Raw genomic sequence first — 10862 nt, 5'->3', positions numbered from 1 at the left:
GCAAATCAAATGTAATTTTTTTAAACTGTATTTTATAATTAAAATAAAAAAAATAAAAAAAATATTCTAATTTTATCATTTTATAAATTTAAAAATAAATAGAGCTATCAAATAAAGGATAGCCATTTGCGTTCGTCTCAATTTTTAACTTATACAAAATCATCATTAGAATATAAATTTGTAGTTTATCCACTTTATTAAAAAAAAATCATCATAGTCAGCAGAACATCCTTCCTCCACATTGGCAGGACATGTCTGTGGAGCAGAAGCTAAAGCCTACAAGCAAAGAAGATTAGCTAATAAAACAGATTACATACCCAAAAAAAATCAAAATCAAACACAGATACCGAAAAACAACAATGTAAAAAAAAAAAAAATAAAAACAACTACGCCAATTCAGATCAGCATAATCCTAATGGAAAAGAAAAGAAAACAAAAAACTAACAAAAGCCAATAAACCTAACTCAATCAAAAGCACTAAGAGCAGATACACCCCTTTACTCTTCATCATGCAAATTTTTTTTTTAAATAAAATGGACAAATCATAAATTTATTAAAATAAAAGAGCGAATACAACAAACAACAACAACAACCAAAACGAGCAAGTAACAAAAAAACAAGCCAACCAAATTTAGGGATCACTCACTCATCCTGCAACTCAATCAAGAAAAACCTGCAACCAAAACAATAAACTTTAATATTATAACCACTGTCACAATCAGAAATATCTGTTTTTTCATATATATTGAAAAAAAAAACTTTCAACTTCCAACAATTAAAAAATTACTTCTTTTCTTCCAAATAACAACATAAAAGATGAAGAACAAGGACCCACAAAAAGGATAGCTATAGCCCTCATACAGATGTTAACGACAATAAATCACTGATCTAGAAGTGAAAAAAAAAAACTCAAATTATGGAATAAAAAGGAAAAAATATGAACTAAAGATCATGAACTAACTGCTTAATTGGAAGTCGCCAAGAGTGTGAGAAAGCGATCAAAACAAGGAATTTTGGGAGGAGTGTTGCATTTGCCTGTTAGAAGAAGAAGAACGAGAGAGTGGAACAAGTGTACATGCCTTGAACGAGTATCACCGATGATTTATGTGTTTACATATAGGAACAAATGGATACCATATACATACAAGTATACATATACATCTAACATATACATATACATATAAGAATACATATACATATACATCTGACATTGCCAAGGTCAAGCTCGCCGTCAATGTGTACAAGAACCGCCAAGTTGCTGTAAAATCATTGATAAGCAGACGGTGATCAAGAACAAGATTATATATCAGGTTTGTTAATTTGTCTCGGAAAAAAAAAATTTGTGTTAGAAAGTTGCAATTTTGGTTTCAGATCAAGAGAGAAATCAGTACAATGAAGGTGTTGAATCATCCAAACAATGTGAAGATATATAAGGTAAAAGTGTTTTTGGACGTGATAATGATATTGAAAGTGAAGTTCTAATTTCCAATAAAACCAAATTCATGCAATGCTCAAGTTTATGGTGAGGGTGAAGAAGCTTTTGTCCATGAAACCAAAGATGGAAACTCTCAACAAAGACTTCTCCAAAGCTTGGCTAAAAAATCATAAATGATCCTCGGTTTGCCCATGCTTATAATTTAAATCTAATTAAGATTTAGATTTAAATTATTTTCATAATAATTTAAAATTAAATAAGTTATTTGTAACATTATCAATTAAATCCTATACTAATCCTTACTAATATTTTAGATTATTATCTATTTTAAAAATTTATTATATATATATATAGACAACACTATATTTCTGGTGGATAAATTAGAAGAGTCTTCGTTTTAAGAACTAATCTTCATCTTTTGGTCGTCCTCACTAATTTGTTATGGCTGGAGGTAAGTGATCTTGCTGATGTCTTACTCTTTGATTTTTATAGTAAACCATATTTACCTGCTTAGATATTGTGTGATTATTTCTAACTGTAAGTCCTCCGATGCTACTCTTCCAGTTCTTGCAGGTTTTTTCCATCTACAAGACTTTAACTTGATCTTTAACCCTGTTAGCCACGGTCTCAAGTCGCCATCACTAAATCATATCCCTCTCTATCTGCAAGACTCCTCCGTATGCCACATCTCTTCTTCCAATGGATTCTTGCTCTTGTGCAAACCGGAAGGCCGGAAAATTGTGTACAACCCAATCACAGAAAGAGCATTAATGTTAGCAAGAATGCCAGACAATCAAGGACTTCAGTGGCACCATGCATTTGGCCTAATACATAAAAAAAAAATAATCATAATCATGTCAAAGTAGTATATGCTTATAAACTTGCGACAGACAACATACAAACAGCATTAGAAGTCCATAAGGTCACACGCGACAATAAAACATTGGGCAGAGACGAGTTACCAGACTGCTGGCCACAGAATATCGTCACATGGCAATGCAGGACAAAGGACGTTGAATTCAGGGTATATTGCACCAAGAAGAATGAATGGAAATCTTTGGTGAGCAAGTTCCCAAGATACGTATGTTTCGAACCGGAACAGGGGGCTGGTGTTTCGATAGGAGGCAATTTATATTGGATAACACTGGATGGATCGGTGCTGAATTATAACAGTGAAAGTGAGACAGCAGAGTTGATCAGTGCACCGGAGGCAAGTGCAGGATTAGAGGCAAAATCTATCCATTGCGGTGCCAATAGGATTCTTGTGTATTGTGCGAGGGACAGAATAACAGAAGAGGTGGTGATATGGGAGCTAATCAATCAGAAAACATGGGTTGCAAGAAGAGAGGGTGAAATTGCATGGTGTGGAGCACCTCCATCTACTAAAAATTTTGTATGTTTGTCACGAAATGCAGGCCTTGTTCTTTCAGACAAAGGGAAGGGAGGTTTACAGGTTTGGTGTCAATGAGGACAAGTTGGAGCTGATTTGTCATCTTACACTTAATGGTGATCAGGTGACTCCTTATCTGATGTTTCCATGTCCTGCCCCTTTAAAAGGGGATCACGCATGGCCTTATTCTTCATCATTATCATCTCTGATAAAAAATAGTGCACCAGAGTCTAGGTTGTTCATTCATTACAGTAAGATTCATGAGTAATATTGTCAATGTAGAGCAACAAAAATCAGTTGTGTTGGGTTTTTTTTTTCTAGACTTCTTTAGACCATTCTATTACTGCAAACAGAAAGCTCAGGAATAATTATCTACTCTCAAATGGGCATTGCTTGTATTCTGTTACATATATAGTATGATTGGTCATCAGAACCTATCAAGTTTTTATTAGTTTGTGATGATTTGACCTCATCTAATTTTTTTTTTGCATCATCTGCGGTGGAAATTGGCTTACATTGTTTAGAAAGTACGAAATGCGAGCTGAAAAAACTTGCCATAGGTGAAAGTTCTGGCCTGTATCTTGAACTCGGTGTTGTTTTTCACAACGATGAGCATTTTGTAGTTCTTCTCTAAGAGATAATCAATTACAACAAAGCCATTCAAAACATTCTGCGATCCTATTTTATCATCTATCTCATCATAGAAAGCACCCTGAAGGTAAAACCATGACAACCAAAATTAAACACATAATTAAATGTCAAGAAACATGAAAGGGGGTTAAACATTCTATAGAGAACACCCATTCTATGATTTGGTTTTGGCAGTCCTTAACAATGGTCATTTCCCTTTTTTGGTGATTCTTGGATAACTTCTTTAATTTTTCCTACATGTTTGACCAACACCACAAATCAGGAAAATATATGATGCCAATAGTTATTTCACTAGGAGTATAGTCATTATATAGCCTAGAAGAAACTGGTAGATGCACTAGACATGAAACAAGTAGAAAGACTATAGAGAAAAGAGATGAAGTAGAAAGAATGGTTGCTTTGTGATCATATTAATTTACCATTTTATGATCAACATGCTTCTCCAGTCATCTATAACAGGAACCATAGAATCCGAATCTTTGAAGAAACGCATAACTACCATTTTTCAATGCCAGGTTTAAAGGGGTAACCTGAAAATTTGAAAAGAGAGAGGTGACCAATAGATGGGGAATTATAAGATTAAAACTTGAGGAAGGATGTATGAATAAACAATGAACTGGTGAATCCAGATAAAATCTCCACTTTAAGAGCAGCATGCAACACAATGTTGAATGATATCATGACCATAAAATAGTTAAACAAATAAATAAAAGTATGACTCTCTACAAATGCACTCATCTCTTCAATCGACTTCGTAAAAGCAAGGTCTTGCATCACTTCTGCACTTAGTTATTGGTCTCAAACAAGGTCCTAAATGACTGGAGAGAGCATGAATTACCATCTTATTGTCAATCTGATTTACTACAAATTAAGCAGAAATATAGTGCTTCAAATGTTTTTGCTCCTGCAGCCACTCAGGTCAGCTAGTAGTTTATTTTGCCACCTTAGTTCCAATTTAACATCCCCTCTTCCAATTTCATTAATTAAGTTGACAACATGTATAACAAGCATTGTCAAGAAAGCTAACGAGGCATAAAGTAAGGGGAAGTAACAAATTCAAATGAAACATGATCATCAAACCACCACCTATTTGGATGTTCAATCAATGGATTCTCAAATTTTCTAGCTAGTTAAAGCACAAGAGAACATGGAATTCACAATGCAGCAATCTTTTTTTGACAATAACAAAAGATTCATATGAATTCATCATTATTCTTCATTTGCACATAGCAAATTTCTCAAAAAAAAATTTATTTACCATTCCTCCTCTACTATTCCAAGAAAGGCCATCTCTTTTTTGAATGATATTTAAAAGAATTTTTTTTGAAACATCAACCTGCAAAGAAAAAGAACAGCAATCACAAACAAGCATAACAAAAAAAATGAAAAGAGGGTCAAGTGGAACTCAAAACGCCCAAATTGAATTTCATTAGGAATACGAAGTGCTATGTTTCTTGGTAGTGAACTTAGAACACTTGTTGATCTCGTGCTAAAAGAAGATGAAGAAGTGGTCGCCATTGTTGGAGCTTCAAGAATTAATTAGTGAACACTTTCTCATGAACTTTGATGTGCGCATAAATCTTGCTGAATATAATGTTGTGTTTGTTGATGTAAAATAATCACACAATATCTAAGCAGGTAAATTGGTTTATTATAAAAATCAAAGAGTAAAACATCAGCTAGATCACTTACCTCCAGCCATAGCAAATTAGTGAGAATGACCAAAAGATGAAGATCGGTTCTTAAAATGAAGACTCTTCCAATCTATCCACCAAAGATCTAGTGTTGTCCATATATATAATAAATTTTTAAAATAGATAATTATTTAAAATATTAATTAGGATTAGTATAGGATTTAAATGATAATATTACAAATAACTTATTTAATTTTAAATTATTATGAAAATAATTTAAATCTAAATCTGAATTAGATTTAAATTATAAGCAAGGGCAAACCGAGGATCATTAAGAAGGATTTCTGCTACTACGTCTTTGTTGAGAGTTTCCATCTTTGGCTTCATGGACAAAAGCTTCTTCACTCTCACCAAAAACTTGTGCAAGAATGAAAGAAAGCCAGTTAGGTTTGAGAGAGCATTGCATGTTTATATATATATATATATATATATATATAAAATGGTTGAGTGTTCTGTGTTTTTATTGGACATTATAACGCCACTTTCAATATCATTATCACATCCAAAAACACTTTTACCTTATATATCTTCACAATGTCTGGATGATTCGACACCTTCATTGTATTGATTTCTCTCTTGATCTGAAACCAAAATTGCAAGAGAGTGGTAGGCAGCATTGACTTTCACTTTATTGCTGAGAAGCCAGCACACAACATTCAACAAATTTAGAGATACTGACTTGGGTGGGTGCCCTTGATGAACTTCCAGGGAACTTCACTTAACAACAAAGACATTAGAAGAAGTCAAATATATAATAGACATAAGAAGTAGTCAGGAAAAGAGAATTAGAAAACTCATCAAATCAAAATAGCTTTCAAGCTCCAACGAGAAGTTCGTCTCCGAACCTAACTTGCGGCATCAACCGATAGAGACTTATTGGCACGAACCAAGGTGCCAGTTATGCGATAATTGACACGTAAAAATCAACATGAATTTATAAACTGGATACATTAATGTGGTTGGTGAAGCTTCAATGTATTCATCACTAGTATGTAAGCATTGACAGATTTAAGTGATTTAAGTCCTGCATGAACATATGATATTTTTCCAAATTGAATCAGTAAAAAAGGTTTCAAAATCCTGTGCTCTGTCAGTTATCTGGCCAAAAGATTACTGAGTAAAATAAGAGTCTCTCATATGGATGGAATTGGTAAACAGAAACAATCAAGCCTGTGAATTGATCAGCCTTTTTTTGGAGCAAATATAATTAGCTACAGGTCTGAAAGTCACAAAAGAAAGAACTAACTTGCAACAAAGATGAGTAAACAAAGAGGGCAGGTATATCATGGATCACATGGAGTCACTAATTTTTTATTAGCTATTAACTGAAAGAAGAATGATAGATTTAATCAGGTGATGTATACTTAAAGTAAAGAATTCATGAAATATCAAAGTAATAACATGGGTATGTACCTTGAGACTTTTTCTTATCAGTTTGGGCCCTTCTATCTTTACACAGGTACAAGAAGATAAACAAATCATGAGAACCAGGAGTGGCAGCAAAAGCTTTCAGAAAATTTTCACCTGGGCTCTTCTGTCTTCCATGCTGATGCTGCACACACATAAAGAAATCTCCATAATAATGATGTAGTATTCTGCAAAGAAAACATTGATAACAATATACATGTGCATGTGTACACACACATTGCTCATGCCAAAAGACATAACCACATGCACTCAGACAAAAACCCTGCCCATGCATGATTAAATAATCCCCTGGCCTGCACAAAGACATGAAAGAGATCTTATGGTAACAAACTATTCAATACAATGTTCCCACAAATTTTAAAAATAAACCTGATCATATCAATTTACTCATGTTTCTTACCATTAGATAGAAAAAAATAATGATCCAAACAACAGATGCACCTGACAGCAGAACTGCACATTTGTCACAAGTAAAACAATCATGTTGGATTGAATAACTTTACTCAGATATATTAATACTGATCTAAGTTCCATCATCAACAAGCAAGTTTCACATATACAAATTACTTAAAGAAAAACATAGGCAGATTTAAGACAAAAAGAAGTAGCACATAGCTAAGGTAATCTGGCTATTTTGGACATGCATAAAATATAATCCACAAAGAGAGATGTGGCAAAAACTAATTTGACAGTGAATAGTAAATTGACGCTCAAGTTCCGTAGTTGAATGCAGAGGCAGATACAGGTGGTCCATAAGAAAATCTCCATTGATCACAGGCTGCACATCTCTCAAATTTAATGTCGTTTTCTAGGGTACAAAATTTGCAGAACCAGGCCTTAAACTTGGCTGTAATGATTTTAGGTCTCTGAGTACCACATGCTTCACATATTGGTGCCAGAGGCTGCAACAAATCAAAAGAATTGCTATGAGATATTAAATTAAAACATATTAAACAAAAAACATTCATTCCACTATATAAAAAAAAAAATTGCTGAATACCTTAAAGATGACTAGATTCTGATATTAATGTAAACAAAGCATAAGAAAAGACAGCATGAATAAAGATAGCTTCTATCACAAAGCACAATCCACTTATATTATATAGCATATGGATAAGATATCAAATCCTGGTCGGTGATATTATTACACAACTGGCCCCCAGCCCAGATGGAGTAGGCTTGGTAGTGAATAGACACAGCCAGCAAAAAACTTTGTTAGTTCAACGTAATCTGAATGCTATACAGATGTGGCAAGATTATCAAAATGAGTATATTCTTCCAACAGGGCAAAAGGAGTCCATCTAAAATACGCTCATGGGCAAACCGTAAACAAAAATAAGTCCACTTGTAATGAAAACAATCTGCATTTGCCGGAAATGGAGAATTATGCATTAAAAAAAAATGCAGCATGGCCATGATACATCAAAATTTTCTGAACTTTGTCTATTAGATATGGTTATAATTCAATTTATCATCCACAAGCTATCATTTGAAGTTACAAGCCAAACAAAATCCAAATGTACAAAATTCTGCAAATTAATTGCATGCAAAGATAATGTGTGGTAAAAACCAGTAATTAAAAAAAAAAATTTATGTTCAAAAGAAAGGATGTCTAAACGACATATGGTATTTTACTTAAGAAAAGTAATAAAGTAAGAGCATTGCACCAAATGTATAGCTTATTTTCCCATATCTTCTAGCAATTTTGTTGTTTCTCCATGCATATTTTGAATAAATAAGTGAAACATTGCTACCAATAGAAAGAGATGCAAGTTATATAATAAAACAAAAAACTGAGAAACTATTTCAAAAGGAGACTAAGAGGCCTTCAAAATTTATCATGGAATTAATCTATCTCAGGGAAAAATACAAGATGTGCATACCTTATTAAGAAGCGTGCACAAACCACATTCCCACATAGTCATGTCCATCACATCATTAGTAGAACAGTTTGATAAGGAATCATCACAGGCTGGGTGTCTACTTGCAGAAGGAACACTTGAAATTCCAGGTAGCGAACTATTCTCAGTCTTTTCATTAACACAAGAAACAACCGGCTCAGAATTTTCACCTTCTTTCACATGTTCAGAACTTTTTGAAGACTCCCCTGATTCCCTCGCTGCATGATTTTCTAACATACCATCCTTACTTTCAATCACAATAGGATCTTCATAAGATCCAGAACCACACCATAGCTCATCCTGCATTCTCCTTTCAGCAGCCATTGCAGCCGCTTGTATTGGACTAAGCGCTGACATAATATTATTATCCCCACCAAGTTTCTTCGGTCCAGAAGGTAATAGTGTCCCAACACATCTTCGTTTCTCTGCAGCATTAGTTGCAGCTTGGCGAAGGGGTGGCAGTGAAACTAGGCGAGTATATCCTCCCAAACGCCTTCCATGCCCATCAAATCCTTGACCAGGACCAGTTATTCCCTTGGCTACAAGGTCATCACACTCCTACATAATACAGCAAATGATCAACAACTCATTTAAGCACAAGGCACAAGTCAAAAGCTTGATAAAAGACATCAAATCACTCATCAGCAGAAAGTCATCCAACCTCACTTTTTCAAATTCTCACATGAACATATAAATTTATTAAAAGTCAAAACACAAAAAGAAGTGTTAAAATCATTATCATCAATATCAACAAAAGCACACTTTTCCGATTCTCCAAATAGACATAAACAAGAATACCAAACATCAAATTCTACACAAAAGAAAGCACGGATTCATCCTAGAATATGAAGAATGCGGACTTATTACATGGGTTCCATCTTCATTCCACGAGATCCATGCTAATGTTAAAACTGAATGATACTCAATGAAAAACCTTCCTATATATACAATAGAACAAAGTTTTTCCCACATAAATATACGACAATTCTCAGCAGTGAACACTTCATCCAGATACCAGGGACTAAAAGTGACACAAGTCAAATGCATAACAATAGGTTGCAAACCAGCTGAGACTGGAAATCACAGCAGAACTGGATAAAACATATGCACCCTTCACCACTTTGAACAGATAGGAAATCATAGCCTAATCGTAGCCGCTAGAACATCTGAAGTAGATGCCAACAAACATCAATGAAGAATAACAGAGAAAACACACAACTTTTTGCCATTCAAATATTGTTTAAACATACTTAAAAGCAAAATATACACCACCCTTACCTTCAGCACACAAAATTAAACAAATAGTTTTCCCTCTTTTCACTGAATTTAATAAAGATCATCAGCATATCGCATTTGCATCCTTTCCATAGGCAGTAATCAACCCCACCAATTCAAATGGGAAAAATCAATTTTTGATATGATGACAAAAAGGAAAAACAACATAATCATACCAATCAATCAAAAGAGGAGAAAGAACACGTCATTCTCCAAATGCATACAAACAATACCTTCCGAAGCTCATCCCATAGCCTATAAAACTCAGCGTTATGTGGCCCGATCTCAATATGACAAAGCTCATGCAGCATCGTATCAAGGACCTGTTCGAACGGAAGGAAAGCCAAATCATTATTGAAAGCCCGCAGACGAATCCTCACCTCCCTACCTTTGTTAATGTTGAGCCCCAGCAAACGCGGATGGCTACAAAACCAAAAGGGAAATAGGAAATAGGAAATCATCGATCGAGGCCATGAGAAGAAGGGAATTTAGGGTTTTGAAGGGTACCAGAACTCGGAGAGAAGGTGGACGCGCCACTTGCGGTGGCGCATGATCGGCTGGACCTGCTTGGCGATCCTCTCGAGGGTTTTGAGGGCCTCATCCTCGCGAGGCTTCTTCAAGGGCTTGATATCCAAGACCTTGTTTAGGGCATCCATGTACGAAACCCTAAACCCTAGAAATTTGGGAGCAATTTGGAGACGACGAAGATGAATTGTTTCGAGAACTGACAGCGCGGGAGATTAACAAAGAGGGGCGAGAAAAAAATAAATAAATAAATAAAGATATAAAATTGAAAAATTCAAAATAAATAAATAAATAACAGTAAGTATTCATTTTAATCTTTCTGATTTTTATTTATGAATTATATAAAAAAAAAATTATATATCCAGTTTTATATTTAAACTTTCACTTACAATTTAAAAATGAGTTTTTTTATTTTTTTTTTTTAATAATTCTGGATCTACTATTTTCATTCTTGGTATGAATATCAGCTTTATTATTATTATTTTGAATATTTTTTTATTCGATTCTTTTCCGTTTATACTTTGATATTCTCTGTTTTCTTTCTCTTTTCTTAATAAATTCGT

General features: G+C 34.2%; 1 protein-coding gene across 8 annotated transcripts; it reads right to left on the bottom strand.

The window, feature by feature from the left end:
* Positions 1 to 778: 778 nt before the first annotated feature.
* LOC120253034 (DNA-dependent metalloprotease WSS1) lies at positions 779 to 10504 on the bottom strand. Of its 8 annotated transcripts, none has more exons than XM_039261332.1 (9): positions 10282 to 10504; positions 10008 to 10197; positions 8482 to 9057; positions 6999 to 7500; positions 5689 to 6891; positions 4916 to 5527; positions 4735 to 4812; positions 1942 to 4006; positions 779 to 1258 (listed from the first exon to the last, which is right to left on the bottom strand). In XM_039261332.1, the coding sequence occupies exons 1-4, from the start codon at positions 10428 to 10430 to the stop codon at positions 7309 to 7311; spliced, it is 1107 nt and encodes a 368-aa protein (XP_039117266.1). In that variant the 5' UTR covers positions 10431 to 10504; the 3' UTR covers positions 779 to 1258; positions 1942 to 4006; positions 4735 to 4812; positions 4916 to 5527; positions 5689 to 6891; positions 6999 to 7308. The 8 variants fall into 8 exon arrangements, with proteins under 8 accessions (XP_039117266.1, XP_039117241.1, XP_039117223.1 ...); XM_039261307.1 differs by having other exon boundaries at positions 780 to 1258; positions 4735 to 5527; positions 5689 to 5751; positions 5850 to 6891; XM_039261289.1 differs by having other exon boundaries at positions 780 to 1258; positions 4735 to 5527; positions 5689 to 6722; positions 6815 to 6891.
* Positions 10505 to 10862: the final 358 nt, after the last annotated feature.

This window comes from Dioscorea cayenensis, chromosome 3, assembly GCF_009730915.1.
Source record: "Dioscorea cayenensis subsp. rotundata cultivar TDr96_F1 chromosome 3, TDr96_F1_v2_PseudoChromosome.rev07_lg8_w22 25.fasta, whole genome shotgun sequence".
Lineage (NCBI taxonomy): Eukaryota > Viridiplantae > Streptophyta > Magnoliopsida > Dioscoreales > Dioscoreaceae > Dioscorea > Dioscorea cayenensis.
This window is presented reverse-complemented; position numbering and strand designations above follow the sequence as displayed.